The 20109-nt window shown below is 39.7% G+C and overlaps 1 protein-coding gene across 1 annotated transcript in view; it reads right to left on the reverse strand.

Moving 5' to 3' along the window:
* Positions 1 to 18504, reverse strand: part of LOC141141513 (troponin C, slow skeletal and cardiac muscles-like) — a 46288-nt gene extending 27784 nt beyond the window's left edge. The window contains exons 1-4 of the mRNA XM_073629125.1: positions 18285 to 18504; positions 4663 to 4689; positions 3997 to 4143; positions 2784 to 2898 (exon numbers count right to left, since the gene is read on the reverse strand). Of these exons, the coding sequence (XP_073485226.1) occupies positions 2784 to 2898; positions 3997 to 4143; positions 4663 to 4689; positions 18285 to 18312 (317 nt within the window). The 5' untranslated portion in view covers positions 18313 to 18504. The remainder of the gene's footprint in view (positions 1 to 2783; positions 2899 to 3996; positions 4144 to 4662; positions 4690 to 18284) is intronic.
* Between the last annotated feature and the right edge of the window lie 1605 nt (positions 18505 to 20109).

Consider the following 20109-nt stretch of genomic DNA (forward strand, 5'->3'; position numbering starts at 1 on the left):
GCTCCAGCTATTGTGTTTATACTACTGTGTGAAGCTCGGTGCCCACAAGTCTGGGCGAAAGGTCATGTCTCAGTCACCTAGGCTGTATAAAGGATTAGATAATTAGATCATGTTAATTAGGTTACAGTTGTATTGTTAGAGGAGGTTCCAACGGCATATAAAGTCTTGTAATTTTGATTCTAAATAAAGTGAGTCCTGATGTACTCCAAGACTGGTGTTGTCTAGTTCTTGGGGGTTCCTATAGCCAGATCCATTGGACTCGTGTTCCAGAACTTAGGAAGCGGTATACTGACGGAAGCACTCAAGCGGAGTGTGGGACGTTCCGTGACAGTGTTCCTCAAGGCTTGAATATACCACCAGGTCTCCTGTTCGTAGCCCCTAGCCTCAGAAAACCTGTACTCCTCTGGGCACATGATGGTGTGTTATCGGGTCATCCTGGTGTCACCATCACTCTTAAGACCTTGCAGCATCATGTCTGGTGGCCTCATATGAAAAAAGATGTTACTGTCTATGTGGCTGACTGTTCAACTTGTGCTGCTAATAAAGTACCCTTCACATTGCCTACTGGACTGTTACGACCATTTCCTGCACCACACCAGCCTTGGACCCATTTGACTATGGACTTCATTACAGAGTTACCCAAGTAAGATGGCATGACTGCTATATGGGTCATAGTGGATCGCTTTTACAAAACGTCTCATTTTGTACCACTCCCTGGATTACCTACAGCAGAAGCACTGTCTACCCTCTTCCTTTCCCATATTGTGAAACATCATGGCATACCTACCAATGTCATCTTAGACTGCAGATCTCAGTTTGCTTCCCGATTCTGGAGAGCATTCTGTAAGAAACTAGGAGTAACGCTCTCACTCTCTACCTCACATCACCCTCTAACAGATGGGCAAACCGAACGCACGAACCAGACCCTGGAAGCCTATCTTCGACATTATGTAAATGTGTTACACTCCAATTGGTCTGAGTTTTTGCCTTTGGCTAAATTTGCCATTAACTCCCGTTGGCACAGTGCTCTTCATACCACACCATTCTATGCAGCCCTGCCTGACTATGTTTTCGTCTGAATCCTCAGCATACAAGCTCCACTTCGACACTACCTACCACAGGTACCCTACAGCTTCTAACTTCATCTTGCTCATTTAAGCTTTGACCAAAAAAAAAAAAAAAAATAGAAGCTGATTGGTTTCTATGCAGAGCTGCACCAGATGTTGCACTCTCCAGTTTTAGTAAATCATCCCCTGTGAGACATGTCTTAATACTGGCATCAGGATTTCTATATATTAGAGATAGCAAGGTGTCTGCAGTGGGTGTGTTTGGGAATAACCCTCCAGCCTCACAAGCAAGGGTTCTCAAACAACCTGATAAGTAAAAGGGTACAACAAACCCTGAAGGAAGGACTTAAAGTGACATTAAATTATATATTTATTCTCCAAATAAATCCATACACATTCATTACTTAATGACCCTGTAATCTTTTTTCATGAAACTGTTTCTTAGTCCTCATGCACACGGACGTTTTTACAGCTGCTTTTTTGAGCTTTTTTTGCAGCTTAAAAAGGCCTGTCTATGTTAGTCTATGGCTTCATGCCCACCTAGGCGTTTCTGAGCTGCAAGTGGCATAGGCGTTTTTAAGCTGTAAAAAAAACCCAGGACCAGTGGGTTCTGAGAGACGTTTTTCAGCTGTAAAAACGCTCTAACGCTCAAAAACGCTCAAAAACGCTCAAAAACGTCATTCACCAACGTTTTTTAGCGTTTTTGATCCATTGAAAAAGAAAAAAAAAAAAAAAAATTTGAAAAAAAAAAAAAACGCTCAAAAACGCTAACGCAGAAAAACGCTCAAAAACGCTCAAAAACGCTAAAAAACGCTATTACAAAAACGCTGAAAAAAGCTGAAAAAAGTCACTGCTAAAATACTGGCGTTTTCATAACTTTTTTTAACAGCCTGTGTGCATGAGGGCTTACTGTGTTTTCTGTCTCCTTATTACTTCCTCCATAAGCTCACCCCCCCCCCCAGACACTTTCAATTGTCTGAAACAAGCAGTGCACATTAGCACATTAGCTACAGTCATGTAGCACACTACAGTTCACATAGTCCATAGTCTGTAGTCCCTAGTCTACCTCAGGAGGGAGCAAGGTGGCCGTGAACAAAAGTAGTCATCTAAAAGGAAGTCAAATAAAAAAAAAAAAAAAGGAATTTGGAGATCTGGAGGCAGCTGAGAGCAAAATAAGATACTTTTTTGAATCAAGAATATATACATTAATAGAATAAAAAAAAAACAGTTTATTTTAATTTTAAATACTAATCAAACAGGCAGGCATTGCGCTCTGAATGCAAAAATAGAATTGAATTTTTATTTTGACTGGAGTGTCATTTTTGGAATAACTGAAATTGAAAGAAATAATTGTGGTAAGAAATGTTTCATAATCTACTGTGGGTCCAAAGCTTTTTGGCTGGTAGTACATGTACGGTTATGGGCTTTGTTAAAATCACAAATAAATAAGGAAGGCACATTATTGGCTCACAGCCCCAGTTTGTTTTGTGATCAGTAAGCAATACTTTTTTTTGGACAGTGGCATTTATGAGGTGTGATACTCAATGAAGGGCAACAATATAAAGGCAAATTCTGAGACTTGGACATATATTGTGGGCCATTGAGAGACATTCACTTTTTCTTTTTTAATCCACCACAGTCTACTTTGACTTTGAGCCTGAGATCTCAATACTACTAAAAGGCATGATGTGCAGCTTTTCTAATGTCATCTCTTACTTGTCAAACATCCGGAAAATTTCTGCTAATTCTTCTTCCGATCTTCCTTTGGTTTCATCCTTCATACATCGGACCATCATAACCAAAAACTCATCAAAGTCTACAGTGCCACTTCCTGATGTGAAAATAATGAATCAGTTCCATACTACAAACACTACAAAGACTGTATGTTCTCATAGCTAAAATGATTGAATAACCTAATTACTGTGTTCAAAAACTAGGGGATATTAAAATGCAAAACAAATACAATACTAATCATTGTTTGTTAGCTCATCTAATTTTGACAGCATACAACTGACAGTCTGACAACCAATTTTGAAAATAAGTTTTTCTTGCCTGACTATTTTTTAATGAAAAATAGTTTACAAATCATTTATAACACTTTTGTGACTTCTTATCTTTTTGCAGTTTTTGCCAAATTTCTTTGATATGCCTAGCCTGTAACAGTGCTAGCAATTAGGGATGACATCTAATAGAAATAATGACTAAATAAATGTCTAAAATAAATAATGACTAAGTGTTTAATTTTTTAATACTGCAATAACCTGAAACCTTCAAATTTTACATTGGTAGAGAAAAGACTTAATTATGTGACAAATTAGATCACCAAGTTCCATTTATAAAAGCAATAATTGTGTGTGAATGTCTTTATGTTGTTTGGGTCTATTTATATGTATGTAACTATCTTACATATAGTAATATCAGAGATGTGGGCAACATTAACATGTGTAAAAGGACTGTGGAAGTCAGTGTAAAAATATTGCCTTTTGGTAAATGCACAAACAGACCCCTCTGGCCCAATCACGTAATTATGTGCAAGAGAAAAAAAAGAAACTTTATTTTTGCTTGTACATAATTGAATGATGGAAGTCAACAGATCTTCACCTCATTCCCTCAGCTTTGGGGAAAATGCAACTTCACTTGCAATTCGAATAGTATATTTGCTTTAAGTGAATTAACCCTGTGTGCAGTGAAGTTGATGAAGAGATTTAATGACTAAATATGCCCGAATAAGATTTATAACCCTTGGTTTATAACTGCCAGTAACACTTTCTTTAAAATGTCTTTTTATGGTGGCTGTTTGACTTTCTGTATTTCCTTTTCCTGAGAAAAGACTAATTTAATGCACTGTGATAGCTAGCTTTGCGTTCTCCTTGTATTACTAAACAAAACTTCAGAAGAGTTTAGGCAGAGCACAATTTGGAGCACTCACCATCTTCATCCACTTCATCTATCATCTCCTGCAGCTCCTCAGGGGTTGGGCTTTGTCCAAGCATTCTCATTACCTTGCCCAATTCTTTTGTACTGATGCACCCATCTTCTGCATCTTGTATAAAGACGTCAAAGGCTGCACGGAATTCTGTGAATAGTAGCAACAAGTAAATCAGCTTTATTGAGTTGCAGAAAATTGTGGAAATTTGTATTAGTTTGGAAAATGAAAATAGATTTGAACCCTATCTGGATAAAATTTAGGTTATTTAGGCATTGCACAGCACAGCCACTTATAGTATACTCTGCAAGAGCATGTAACAGGGTGACAATGCAGGAGAGCAATTGCAAAAGAAGGGCAAGCATTGTCACCTTATAACTAGAAGTGCCTGAACAAAGGCTCCCATTTCTCCCATGATACAGTGCTGGGTGCCTGAAAGCCCAATCATGTGCCCAATCATGCTGTCATGTCATGTGGAGGTAGGGTACTTGGCCCCAAAAGGTTCTAACGATTCCAACATGGAGCATACATAGGACTTTTTCACTTGACTACAGGGAACAAAAGTATCAACAACATAGTGTGTGTGGACTCTTAAGTGAATGGGCAAAGCACAAATTTAATATAGGACAAAGCATGTAAAAATATATACAAAAAAAAGTGAATAGTCACCATTCTTTTGTTCTTCTGTAAGTTGCTCTACCTGTAAATAAGGAAGCAAACATATAAGTGATGCAGTAACCTAAAATAACCAATCACACATACACTGTGGTGTACCACTGTGAACCAGAGATCCGTGTACAGCTGCCAGCAACTGATAGAGGTCCAGTACAGTGTTACCAACCGTCCATAAAATTTCAGTTTGTAAAAATAGGCACTTTTTACCTTTCTAATTGTCTGTGGACAGGAGAAAAGTGTCTGTAAAAAAAGATCTACTTGTCACTGGTTTCAAATTCCCACCACAACAGATTGACTTGTAGTTTTTAATGGATTATAGTATGCTGGTCAGTGCCCTCCTAGTCCATTGACATGTTCTGCAACTTGGTATCTGTCTTTTCGTGCAGAGGTTTGGGCAGAGAGCTTTACTAAGAGTCTGCAAGAGCCTGACAATGCATCCTTGATCCACTGAAATGCTCTGCAGGCTCATGAGAAAAAAATAAGAAATGGGCACTTGCATTCTAGTATTCTCTACACAAAGGTGAACTTTAGCCTTTAAAGGGGTTGTAAACCCTTGTGTTTTTTCACCTTAATGCATCCTATACATTAAGGTGAAAAAACTTCTGACACTGACCAGCCCCCCTAGCCCCCTCCGTTTTACTCAACTGAGCCCCTTTGTTCCCTCGGCGGAGACGTGCTCTACCTCTCTGCCCATTGTCTCAGCTCTTGATTGGATAGATTGATAGCAGTGCAGCCATTGCTCCCTCTGCTGTCAATCAAATCCAATGATGCGGGCGCCAGAGGGCAGGGCCGGGTCCTGCATTCTGTGTGAATGTACACAGACGCAGGACTCGGGAGCGCGCCCGCATGGGTGTCCACCATAGGAGAGCCTTCTCCAACGTGGGCACTTGATGCGGGGAGGAGCTACCAGAGCCGCTGGGGGACCCCAGAAGTCGAGTATCGGGGCCACTCTGTGCAAAACGAACTGCACAGTGGAGGTAAGTATGACATGTTTGTTATTTAAAAAAAAAATAAAAATGAGGGTTTACAACCAGTTTAAAGAATATTTTCACTTTTGAAAAAAAATAAAATAAATACACATTTTTTTGCAGATAAAAAAAGTGAATTTTTTTGGAGCCTGTAAAGCATTGCATCAGTGATCAACAGATCGCTGGTGCTATGCAGGTCTCCTGCGGGCCTGTCAGTGTATCTGTGTGGCATGCATCCCATATAGTCTATGGGCAAGCGGATACACTCACAGGAAGAATAAATGAACTACCATGATGTTGTGGTAGTTCATTGAGAACTACAAGTCGACATCCACAAGGGAAGTCGGGACTTGTAGTTCATTCATACACAGATCTCTGTGTATGAATGACGTGGCTGCGTGGCCATGCTGATTTCAAAAACTGCTAGTACAGGGAATTTCTCCTTGCACTGCTGCCACAGGGGATGATCGGGCAGTGGCTGCAGCATTAGGAACATATTTACATGTTCCACCCTAAAAACGAGTGAAGCATGTTCCCAAAGGTGAACTTATTCTTTAAAGGCGAACTTTAAGTATTGGGGTTAATTTACTAAAACTGGAGAGTCCAAAATCTGGTGCAGCTGTGCACGGTAGCCAATCAGCTTCTAATGTCAGCTTGTTCAATTAAGCTTTGACAAAAAAAAACTAGAAGCTGATTGGTTTCTATGTAGAGCTGCACCAGATTTTGTACTCTCCAGTTTTAGTATATCAACCCTACTGATTATCTTCATGCATAATAGAAGTTTCTGTCATAATTCAGGTTATCAGTAAAAGAATGTGCGCTATTAGTACATTTTCCATGTTTAGTAAGTAAAAAAAACAAACTGGGGGAGGGGGTTGCAACCTGTACCAAAATATTGTGTATTGTAATTATATGAGGTAATTCTTGGCTGAATCACATAATGAACACCAATAAACGATTGTGATATGAGCAGTGGTGGCTGTTTTTTTTCTTTTATGGGGGGGGCGGCAAATAGCCATAGCCACCCCTCCGGTCAGCCGGTAGCAAATACATACCATAAGTATATGGCTGCAAAGTAACAGCCGCCACCCAGGGGATCAGTCAGCATGGTGAGAGTGTAACAAGCGGCGCCATTGCCCCCATTTAAATATACATCACAAGGCAAAAACGCCCCATGACCGGCGTTCGCGGTGACATCATACGTTTACATCGGGTCATGACGCATGCGCCAAGATACTACATTTCAGCCATATACTGATGGTATGTGTTTGCTATCCTTTCCTTTGGCTTCTGTGCTAATGCTTTGAGGTTATGTTACAAATGTTTTTGACTATAAGATTGTTCCTTTCTTTCATAGATCAGGATACATCACCACCCCTTTGCTGCAGTTACTGGAAACTTATTTTTTCAAAAGCCTTGAAGCTCTCATTGTTGTATAGGACTTATAGGCTCTCTATGCCTCTCCTTTATTTAGTGTATCACACATTGTACTTTTGTAACTACTGCAAAACTGGGGTTTCTTCCACATTATCCATTGATCTGGGCAAGTTTGAAAACCTCGAGCCACAGCCATGATATATGCTTTATATTATGCATATATTTTCAACCTCTTTAGCAATTAACCCTATAGATTTCCATCATTGATTATATAGACCAGTCATACACTTGATGACACATGTCTGCAACATTCACCGTACTTCGGACACTTTTCTACTTTGATCCTTTCCCCTGGTTGTTTGTGTATACTGTAAGTTTGAATCATTTTTCTTATTATGTTTTCATACTATATGAAGGACTTTTTGTCCTATTGCACATTTTTTTTCATGGCTACAATGTTTTTGTGATGGTATACATACCCAATCCTTATTAGTTCATCCCCATAGATGCATTCTCTCTTCTTTGCACTGGGTTTGTTGGGCCCCTGCTTATATGTGTTTTGTCAAACAGCCAGCATGTGTTATTTCAATACCTGTTATATATTGATTAGTGATCTACGTCAGTCATCTGTTTTAAAGATTTTTTGTTTTTTGTTTATTACTGCTGTCTCTTCATTTTAATAGAATAAATGCCTAAAGCCTAACATGTACAGCTGAGCCACTGCACATTTCTGACCTACCCGTACCAAGCCTGCTATACAATAATTTGTATCTCAGTGCCTATAAAGTCCAGTACCAATTTTTCCCATATTTCTTTTCATGCTGTTAAGCATATTACTACCTTCATGGTTACACTTGTAGCACCCTGATGTTTAGGCAGGGTTGCCATCTATTTAGTTGCCAGGTGATAGTTGCCTTGGCCAATTGTTAGGAGATGGATTCCTCTCTAAATTTGGACTTGTTGCACCCTTTCTCTTCTGTCACTGGGTGGCCCTATGCTAGTGGCATTAGATAAGATGCTCATCCATGAATGAATGGGGTGTCTCAGCCAATGGGCAGGGATTTTATTTGGTCCCTTGGCCTGCTGGGAGAGCCTATTTATTTGGGTGGAGCATAAACTCGTGGCGTTTGCTGATGATGTTCTTTTTTACATTACTAATCCTAGGATTACAATTCCGAATTTGCTGCAGATCTTAAAAAGGTATGGGGATATCTCAAACTTCAAGATAAATCTCAGCAAATCCGAAGTCATAAATATAAATCTGGACAAGCAGGAAGAAGAAAAAAACTCTCAAGGGAATTTCAACTTCCCTGGAGAAAGGATATAAAATGCTTGGGAGTCAAATTATCTAACTCTCTGAAGAAAATGTACCTAACTAATTATATACCCCTGTTAGACGAAATTAAGCAAGAAACAAAAAACATGTCAATGCGCCCCCTCTCCTGGAACGGTCGCATTAACACAGTAAAAATGGTGCTAGCCCCGAAAATACTTTATAAATTCCAGATGCTTCCGATTCCTCTCTCTCATACATATATGAGAACCCTCCCAGGCCTAACTGCGAGGTTTGTCTGGTGTGGCAAAAAGCCACGAATTGCATACACAGCTATGACTAGGGGAAAAAAACAAGGAGGACTAGCTCTTCCGGATTTCAATAAATATTATGTCTCAGCAACACTTTCAGGGGTCATGGAATGGTCAAGGGAGGTCTCGGATAAGAGATGGGTAAATATTGAACACAGTATGAGTAGCACACACTTAGGTCACATTATATGAAACCCTCCAAAATTTAGAATACTTAGCACAAAAACAACGGTTTTAACACTAAACACTCTCAAATTTTGGGATCAGATTCACACACAAAATAAATGGAGTTATAACTCTCCATTGATTTATTTGAAGCATAATACATTTTTTGAACCAGGGATGAGGGAGGTGGGAGGGAATTGGATAAAGAATGGAAACACTCAAGTAAAAGACTTAATTAGAGAAGGGAAAATCCGCACGTATCTCAATTTGAAATCCGAGACAGATTGTTTGGTGATTGATTCATGGAGGTACATCCAGTTGTCGCTTTTCGTTGAGAAACTTCCGAAACTGATTAGAGGCGAAGAAGATTACAGGCCGCTTGAGCTGCTCTGTAAGAGAGAAAAATTGAGAAATACTATCTCTCAACTCTATAAAATCTGGATGTGAACTGGATGTGCCTCCATATATCAAGAAATGGGAAAGGGAATTAGGGTCACAGTGTAGTAAACACATGGTAGGAAAAATTTTGAATATGATTCACGGTTCTTCAGTTGATATCAAGATGACAGAAACACATTTCAAATGCTTAGCAAGGTGGTATGCGACACCAGACAAAATTAGTAGAATCCAACAGGATAAATCTGAGAAGTGCTGGAGAGGGTGTACAAATATAGGAACGGTGGCTCATATATGGTGGGAGTGTCCCATCATTAAAGCATACTGGAAGAAAATCATACAACTAAAGGGAATTACTAATAAAACTATATTGGATGACCCATGAACTTGTCTATTCCATGGGACAGAGGAGCCAATTAAGCAATATCAAACATCTATTGTCCCTATATTATTGGATGCTGCTAAGAGTCAGATTCCAAAGAAGTGGATGCAACTTGAGAGTCCTAAAACTCGGGAGTGGCTCTTTTGTGTAAATGAAATTTATAACATAGAGTGCTTGGATGGTTCTGGATTGGAACCAGATGAGGGGGCTGCACGACAAGACAAATGGGCAGGGTGGCGGAGGTTTAAGAGCACGTGGAGTTATGTCGAGGAGATTATTGGTTAAATCCTAATGAGTTTTAATTTAGGAAATTAAGGAAGGAAATTTGTTTCCTTGTATGTACAATAGAAACACCTGCAGGAAAGGGAGGGGAGGGGGGCGGATGGTGGGGGGGTTATTAATTAAAGAGGGATTTTTGAGTAGTACTTATGCAAGCTTTATTTCAATGCATGGTTTTAGTTTTTGTATTTGTAAAATCATAAATAAAGAATTAAAAAAATAAATAAAATAAAAATACTGCCCTGGGCTGAAAGGCCGGAAGCCTGAGGCCTATCCCGGGGACATCTGTATGTTAGGCTGTCTGAGACCTATCCAGAAGCAGGAGAGCAACATAGGGTTTTAACCGCTTGCCGACCCCCACGCGAACATTTACGTCGGCAGAATGGCATGGACAGGCAAATGGGCGTACAGGTTCGTCCCTTTAAATTTGGCTCTGTGCGACCCTGCCGTGAGCTCCGTAAGTGTGATCTCGGGTCCCGCGAACTTGATGTCCGCGGGGATACCCGCGATCGTCTCACGGAGAGGAACGGGGAAATGCTGATGTAAATAAGCATTTCCCCGTTCTGCCTAGTGACACTGACCCTGATCACAGCTCCCTGTAATCGGGAGCGGTGATCAGTGTCATGTCACACGTAGCCCATCCCCCCCACAGTTAGAATCACTTCCTAGGACACACTTAACCCCTGCAGCGCCCCCTCCTGGTTAACCCCTTCACTGCCAGTCACATTTACACAGTAATCAATGCATTTTTAATCACACTGTTCGCTGTATAAATGTGATTGGTCCCAAAATAGCGCCAAAAGTGTCCAATCTATCCGCCATAATGTTGCAGTCACGATAACAATCACTGATCGCCGCCATTACTAGTAAAAAATTTAATTATTAATAAAAATGCCATAAAACTATCCCCTATTTTGTAGACGCTATAACTTTTGGGCAAAGCAATCAATAAACGCTTATTGCAATTGTTTTTTACCAAAAATATGTAGAAGAATACGTATCGGCCTAAACGAAGGAAAAAAAAAAAGGTTTTTTTATATATTTTTGGGGGATATTTATTATAGCAAAAAGTAAAAAATATTGCTTTTTTTTCAAAATTGTCTCTCTTTTTTTGTTTATAGCGCAAAAAATAAAAACCGCAGAGGCGATCAAATACCACCAAAAGAAAGCTCTATTTGTGGGGAAAAAAGGACATCAATTTTGTTTGGGAGCCACGTTGCATGACCGCGCAATTGTCAGTTAAAGGGCCGCAGTGCCAAATCGCAAAAAAACGCTCTGGTCTTTGGACAGCCAAATGGTCCAGGGCTTAAGTGGTTAAGATGAAGCTCAGATCAGAAATGTTACATGTAGATTATCCAATTTCTTCTTCAAAAATCTCTCTGAACCATAAAAAATGCTTCCAACTAGGGATGAGCCTAACACCCCCTGGTTCGGTTCGCATCCAGAACATGCGAACAGGCAAAAAATTTGTTCGAACACGCAAACACTGTTAAAGTCTATGGGACACGAACATGAATAATCAAAAGTGCTCATTTTAAAGGCTTGCATGTGAGTTATTGTCATAAAAAGTGTTTGGGGACCTGGATCCTGCCCCAGGGGACATGTATCAATGCAAAAAAAAACTTTTAAAAATGGATGTTTTTGCGGGAGCAGTGATTTTAATAATGCTTAAAGTAAACAATAAAAGTGTAATATTCCTTTACATTTCGTACCTGGTGGGTGTCTATAGTATGCCTGTAAAGTGGCGCATGTTTTCCGTGTTTAGAACAGTCTGACAGCAAAATGACATTTCTAAAGGAAAAAAAGTCATGTAAAACTACTATTGCTAGCACCAGCTATAATGAATTGTCGGTCCGGCAATACACATAAAAGTTCATTGATAAAAATGGCATGGAATTTCCCCACAGGGGAACCCCGAACCATAATTAAAAAAAAAAATGTGTGGGGGTCCCCCTAAATTCCATACCAGGCCCTTCAGGTCTGGTATGGATTTTAAGGGGAACCCTGCGCCAAAATAAAAAAATGGCATGGGGTCCCCCCAAAAATCAATACCAGACCCTTATCCGAGCACGAAACCTGGCAGGACGCAGGAAAAAAGGGGGGGACGAGAGAGCGCCCCCCTTCTGAACTGTACCAGGCCACATGCCCTCAACATTGGTCGGGTGCTTTGGGGTAGCCCCCCTCCTTAACCGTACCAGGCCACATGCCCTCAACATTGGGAGGGTGCTTTGGGGTAGCCCCCCAAAGCACCTTGTCCCCATGTTGATGGGGAGAAGGGCCTTATCCCCACAACCCTTGCCTGGTGGTTGTGGGGGTCTGTGGGCGGGGACTTATCAGAATCTGGAAGCCCCCTTTAACAAGGGAGGACCCCAAGATCCCGACCCCCTTCTGTGTGGCAGGTAAAGGAGTACAAATGTACCCCTACCATTTCACAAAAAAGTGTCAAAAAGGTTAAAAACACAAGAGATGGTTTTGACAAGTCCTTTATTAATTTTTCTTCTTTCTTCTGGTCTTTTTTCAGTGTTCTTCTTCTTCCTCCATCTTCTTCTTCTCCATCTTCTTCTTCCTCCGCTCTTCTCATCCCACATCTTCCTCCGGCTTCTTCTCTGTTCCTTCCGCACGAGCCGCCTCAGTGGGAGTCTTCCGCCTCGTTACACTTCGGTTCTTCTGACACTTCTTATATAACGGAGGGCCGAGCCACCCGGTGACCCCACCCTCCTCTGACTCACGGGGACTTCATGGGGACTTCCCTCTGGCTTTCCTCATGTTGTCAGAGGTGGGCGGGTCACCCGGTTAAGTAAATGGGTGACTCCACCCCCCTCTGACAACATGGGCAGGACCCAGGTCCCCAAACACTTTTTATGACAATACCATGCATATAAGCCTTTAAAATTAGCACTTTTGATCTCTCCCATAGACTTTTAAAGGGTGTTCCGCAGCTTTCGAATTTGCCGCGAACACACCAAATTGTTCGCTGTTCGGCGAACGGGCCAACGGCCAATGTTCGAGTCGAACTCATGTTCGACCCAAGCATTAAGCCCATCCCTACTTCTAACATTGCAAGTGCTTATTATTGTCTCCTAGGGGCTCATGCTAAATGACCCTATATTTGTTCAAGCCACTTTTTCGCCCAGCAGATTGTTGGTAGGCTAGGCCTTTTTATGCCCAACCTAAATGGCTAATAATGAATTACTATTTGAATCATATTAGGATGATAATCTATGATTTTACTATAGATAGAAGTATATATTTATTGTATTTCCAAAGAAAATATATTTTTGAATAGTATTTTACAAATAGCAGACTGTATGGACAAAATTGGCTAGAAATTTTGGTTAGTGAGTGCATAGCATAAAATAATTTTCTTTTCAGTTCTCTATTGGGAGCACATACGCATTTGAGGGTGAAATGTGAAACCTATCTGTCATCAACTCCCTCAAGGAAAAAAATATCAGCTGTCCGGCAGTCATTTTATTGTCCCGGCATTGTAGTCTGATGTCTAGATGCTAAGGCTTTAAGCAAGTTTAGAAGACGTGCTTGTTACTACTTTTGTACTTGGAATAACTTTACTGAATCCTTATTGCATGTGTCCTGTTTCTGAATAATGGCCATACACAAATAGATGAATGTGAGTGTCACTTGGACCCACCATATTATCCTATCTGAATCCGGATTCAGATGACAGGTAAATATGGTACAGATTTCAGGAATCTCAGATGAAAAGAATGACCATTTTGAGATTTGGATTTAGCTTAAGATTTGCACTGTCTTCATAAGAATAATACAAGATTGGCTATTGTGGACCTTCCTGAAAATGCTAGTTACCTGGTTGCTATGCTGATCCTTTAAGGAACCTTTTACATCTGAATAGGCTTCCTAATGCACCAAAATGCACCAAAAATGCAACATTTTTGGCAGTACACCAGAATAACGTATGTCTGTCAACAAGGGGTGTTGAGGTGCCATTTAAGAAGAATGGTGCCACCAATGAGCATTATGCAAGAATTACTGCAATGACTGATAATCTTTCAAGGGCGTTTGGCAGGAGATGAGGAGGCAATGTGTTCCCACTGCTTGTTTTAACCCTAGAAATGCTGCACCACTGTGCTGCAACTGTGCAGCGCAGTTGCACGGCCGTTGCATCGTGGACCCATTCGCTTGAATGGGTCACGTTCAGAGGCTGTGCTTGCCTGCAGAACATGACAGAGGGGATCATTTTTATTGTAGCTGCGAAACAAAGCATTGCAACAGTGGCTTGTATATGCCTAAAATGCACCCCAACCGCCTGTTTTACTACCCCCCAGCCGCAAATTTAAACGAGCCCTAAATATTGTGGTAATGCATGGGTGGGAATCCAGACTTAAATACATTTAACCACATTTTGGTACAATATACTGAGGCTGGGCAGCTAATAGAATCAGCATCAGAGTTGAAGCAGTGTATTTATGTTGGTGTCAATCACTATCTTTGTGAAAGGAATGCACTTGACTGCGCTATCACTGAAATGATAATGAAAAGTTGTAGAAGCTATTTTTACCTTGTTAGCCTTTTTTGTGTTTAGTAAACTTTAGTTTTTAAAGCATTTTAAGGACCGGGGCTTTTCTGAATATTAATTTATTACACCATGAAAGCAATGAGCTCTTTATTTCATGTAGGATTGCATGTGCCTATCATCGTGTACAAAACAGCTGCTTTGGAGCTTTCTAATTGTTCCATTGTTAAACTTTGCATTACTATATATAGCCAGGGCAGTAATACACTTGAAGGGAAAGTATTTGGAATGCTATATGGCTATCTGGTCAGATTAGCTCAACTTAAACTTCATGACTTTTCTTGTTCTTAAAAATAAATGCATACATAAATAGATGTATAAAAATATATAATGCATTAAAAAAAATAAAAAGCAGCAGAGCTTTTTCACTAACTTTTGCTCCTTGCCAGTACTTCATTCTAATATAATGATAAAAAAAATTGTTTGTTGTATATGTAATTGTGTGTATTAAATATAAATGTAATTACTGTTATTATATATTTAACCTCTATAAATAGTTTAATTGCCAATGCTATAAAATGTTCTGATAAATCCCACCATATGATACAGACCTATCTTTCCATGTAATAACAATGAAGGTTTGCAGCAGCTGCACAAAGTGTTAGGAGGAGCTGACCTTATGCCTTGCTCTATTCAACAGTTTATAGTCTTCCATGAAATAGTTTGGGCATTTTTGTGTCTAATGTTCCACAAGACACTTGCGAGGTGTGTGGTTACTGCACAGCTCTGTCACTGGTGAGGCCTGGGCAAGTCACGGGCAAAGACAAAATTGAAGGTCAAAGTCCTGCTTGAATGCTTTACATGCCTACGGCTGTGTGTTTATTATAAGGCTTTTCAGTTTCTGACATTCGTGATCTTTCTATCTATAAGCCTTGTGAGCCAATATAACAGGGCACTTCCTTGTAAATACGCAATAATTCTTGTTAATCAGACAAAATGCACTTACTTATGTACTTAGTGTAATCTTGTTAAATGTAAAACACAAGCACATTGCATAACTGCATAAAGAAGCAATGCAGATTTCTGATTTGCATTTTTGGAATCCAGTGTTAAGTAATCAGCTGTGGAAAATCCATATTTGGCGCCTCTAATGTCCGGTACACACGATAAGATTATCGGATGAATGGTCATCTGTTTTTTTTTTTTGCATGATAATTGCAGATCGAATCTGATGAGTTTACTAAGGTCACGAAAATTCTCATACGACAGAATAAAAATTCGGAAGTGATGTCATGTGTTGTAATGCATTTGTATTGCATTTTCAAACGACAGCTGTACTGATTAAACTAAAATCGTGCAGTCCGGCATTGCACGGAAAAAAATTTTGTTCATGTCCAAAAGGATAATATAGGATGAACTGCCTTGATCGGCTCTCGAAAGTTCTGTACTAAGGATCCGATTATCGTAAGATCGCTTTGAAAACGGTATTTTTCGATTTTCTGAACGTGTGTAGGGGGCTTTGGTTTAATCTCATGCAAATTGGCAGCAAGGTGCTTTGGGGTTTAATTACTAAAGGAAAATATGCTGTTCACTTTGCATAGCAGTTTGCCCTGTAGCTTAGTAAATTAGGTGAAGTTCCTCTCACTTCCATCATCCAATCATGTGCATACAAAATGCTGTTTTTTTTTGTTTTCAGTTTTCCTTGCATGTGATGTTTTTTGATCGTGTTTTTTTTTTTTTTTTTTTTACAATTTTTTTTTATTTATTGGATAACAGTATCAAGATTACAGTATTATCATGCATTTGTTGAGGAATCAAAGAACATTGGTTGTTATAGGTAAAACAAGTGTGTCAAAGGCATATAAATAACAATGAATATCTTGAGTATCCAGCTTAAAATCCAGAGGGAGATTAAGTATTATGCAGGGTACAAAGATCAACTGTAGTTAAACTTAGAATATTACTAAATACTGTAGCACGTCTTTCTGTCTTGTGTTAAATGTAGTCAAGGTAGATTCCATATGAATGAATAATGATGTGGGCATTTGTATGATAATTTGACCCAAAGGAATATGATGTTGCCAACTTGGTGCTCTGTCTTGAACACCTGATTAGCAACAGGCAGTAAAACAGGGGCTTAGTGGTTGATGTAAGACAGTCAGAAAGGTGAAAGGATAGGGGGGACGCAGAAAGAGGGGAGGCTGGGAGGAGGGGGTGGGGATGAAGGGGGGGTCGATGGGATAGGGGAGTTAGTAGTTTTCTCCTCAGTCTCCGCTAATAGTTAAGTAGTTAGGGTATGATTTCTTAATAAGGTGATGGAGAGTAGGTGTATTAGACACCTGTTGCTGGAAAGCCACGGATGGAAAAAATCGACATGGGACCTCCCGAACCCGTCCCTTGGCGTAGGGCGGGAAGGCCCATGCACCCTGGTAAAGAAGAGAAATGGGGGGGGGGGGTTGGGGGAGATATGTGATGAAATCAGTAAGTGTTTATCTTGGGTGGGCAGATCATAAGGGGTTATCCCAGTAATGTCAGAAATCTATTGGTTGTTTGGAAGTGGTTCCAAAAGGCCCATGTCTGAAAATTAGTTCTTCCATTTCAGCAATTTTGTTAATTTGTTTGAACCAATCTGGGATGGTTGGTATATGAGGAGAGGCCCAATGTCAGGGAATACACATTTTGGCTGCATTGATTAGAGGTAGAATTCATGTTTTACGATAATGGTGTGCCGGTATATCAGAGTGGTATAAAAGGAATTGGGCTGGGGTATGCTCTAAAGAGTATGTGGAAATCAACTCTGTTAATTCTTGGACTTGTAACCAAAATGGTTGGATTAATGGGCATGACCACAGGATGTGTAACAAGGTGCCTGGTTCTCTGGCGCATCTCCAGCATTTGTTGGGAAAGGAAGGATTGTACTTGTTTAGAATCTCTGGGATTCTGTACCAGCGAGTCAGGGTCTTGTAATTGTTTTCTCGAATAGAGACATTTAGGGTGCCTTTATGGGCAATCATAAATATACGTTCCCATTGGTCTTCTGATAATTCTGAATGTATTTCTTTTTCCCATGTTGTGCAAGCCTTTTGATAGTTTTTTTGTAAACCCTAAGCTACAGTAACAGTTATGATCATGCAATTAAAGTTTCTGCCAGCAGTCATTTTAGGAAGGATGGCAATAGCTGTTTTTTTTTCCCCTTGCATGTGATTGGACATGCTTTGCACAGTGAAATTTCAATATATTTACTAAGCTCTGGAGAAAATCTCTTGCAAAGTGCAACTTCCCTTGCGAGGTGAACCACCTATTTGCCTTTAATAAAATTATTCCCGTTGAGTTGTGTGTAGGTGCTGGCTGAATTAAAAAGAAAAAAAAATCCTTAATCTATGTAATTAGTAAATTATTGTATGCACACGTTGTCATATATTGTGAACATATTCCCTTTAACAATATACATCAAAGTTATTATTTAAAATGTAAAAGTTTTTTGGATAGGCTTTCTAAAACCTAAGCTACAGTAACAGTTATGATCATGCAATTAAAATTGCTGCCAGCAGTCATTTTAGGAAGGGTGGCAAAAGCTTGTTTTGTGGTTGTCAAAGAGCAAAAAAAAAAAAAAGAAAACAAAAAACAGTAGCATAAGTATCTATCTAAAGTAAAAATGACACCTATAATAAATACATCTTCTTCAGGTCATGAAGGTGAGGTAAGTTGGAAAATGCAGTTTCATCTTTCAGTTGTGAGTTTAGTTTATAAGGTTTCATTTATTTTAATCCACAAAATGCCAAAAAGAAGGAAAAAGAATGAAATATTAAACTAGCTCAGCAACCTTAGCTGCTTTTTCATTTATAACATATACTGAAAAATCAGTTTGTTGCCCTTTAAAAGTTTTGCTGAAATTCCTTATCATTTTAACACTTGCTATATCACAAGAGTGAGAGATGAAATATTCAGTTTAGAAATAAATAAAAAATACCACCTACCGCTGCCTTGTAAATATCATCCATGATGAGTGAGATTCAGTTAGGAGCTTGCTAGAGGTTAAACCATACAGCTTTGAATGACAAATGTAGGCCAAGCTTATATATATAGGACGCACAGATGCACTTTAAGTGACAATGACTGGTCACTCCTCCTGAAGACAACATTGCACAGATCGCTTACCAATTTCCATCCCACCCCTTGAGAACACAAGACTAGTATGTACTTCATATCACAAGTGTATTTATTTATATACTTAACAGATGCTGAGATAGCAAAGATTTGTATTCCTTTTTCAGAACTGAAGCGTGCTACAGGGAAAAAAAAAAAGAAATAAGAACACATTGGGGTTGATTTACTAAAACTGGAGAGTGCAACATCCGGTGCAGCTGTACATGGTAGCCAATCAGCTTCTAAATTCAGCTTGCTCAATTAAGCTTTGATAAAAGAAAAGAACTGGAAGCTCATTTGTGTGGATGGAAGAATCTGTTCAAATCATCTATGGCCAGATTTAAGCTTACCATACACCATACAATTTTCTTATTCAATTTTCTTTAGATTTACCTTCAACTATGTAGTGCAAGCGCCTGGCTGATTGCATACAAATTGAAAGTGTTTAGGTTTGACCTCATATTATATGGTTTTGGTAAATCTAAAGGAAAGTTGTACAAGAAAATTGTATAATGTATGGCCAGCCTTAGAATACCTTTTCACAAAGTAATCATGTTTTTTTTTTTTTTTTAACATGGTAGATGACATATAGGGATTGATTTACTAAAACTAGAGTAGAGCTACAAAATCTGGTGTAGCTCTGCATAGAAACCAGCTTCCAGTTTTTTTTTTTTTTTTTAAAGCTTAATTGAACAAGTTGAAGTTAGAAGCTGATTGGCTACCATGCACAAGTGAACCAGATTTTGCACTCTACAGTTTTAGTAAATCACTCTCATAGTGACACCAAACAATATCGTCCTACTCAAAAAATAGTCCATACATATCCACAACCTAATGGCACTAAAACTCAGTTTTATTTAAAAAATACAAACATGTTATACTTACCTGCTCTGTTCAGTGGTTTTGCACAAAGCAGCCCAGATCCTCCTCTTCTCGGGTCCCTCGCCAGTGTTCCTGGCCCCTCCCTCCTGCCGAGTGCCCCCACAGCAAGCAGCTTGCTATGGGGGCACCTAAGAAGAACCGCTGCCCTGTGTGTCCATTCAGACATGGAGATGTGACTTGCCCCGCCCCTCTCCTCATTGGCTCATTGATTTTGATTCACAGTAGCAGGGGCTGTGTCCCGGGACTGTGCCAATCAAGAGGGAGAGTCCCGGACAGCCGAGGCTCTCGTGCAACATCACTGGATTGAGATGGGGCTCTGGTAAGTATTGGGGAGCTGCTGCACACAGAAGGTTTTTTTTTATCGTAATGCATAAAATGCATTAAGATAAAAAAACTGTCTGCCTTTGCCACCATTTTCCGGGCCAGTTCAAACTATAGAAAAGCAGTCTGGATGCGTTCCAGATGCTTTTCTGCATGCGCGTTTTTGATGCATTTCAGTGCGTTTTTGATGTGTTTTTGATGGAGTCCAGCACCTTTTTTTCCCCGCTTTTTTTTCTTAACCTCAAATAAGGACATGTATGTTCTAGTGCATTTTTGGTGCATTTAGGTGCGTTCCAGTGCACTTTTGATGCATTTTACAGCGTTCCAGTATAGTCCAGTGCAGGAAATATGCAGCATGTTCTACTTTTTTTTTCTGGAACTGGAATGCACTGGAACTGCAAGCACTGATGTGAACTATGCCATTGCAAACCATTTAACCTACTTACCAC

This window comes from Aquarana catesbeiana, linkage group LG04, assembly GCF_042186555.1.
Source record: "Aquarana catesbeiana isolate 2022-GZ linkage group LG04, ASM4218655v1, whole genome shotgun sequence".
NCBI lineage: Eukaryota > Metazoa > Chordata > Amphibia > Anura > Ranidae > Aquarana > Aquarana catesbeiana.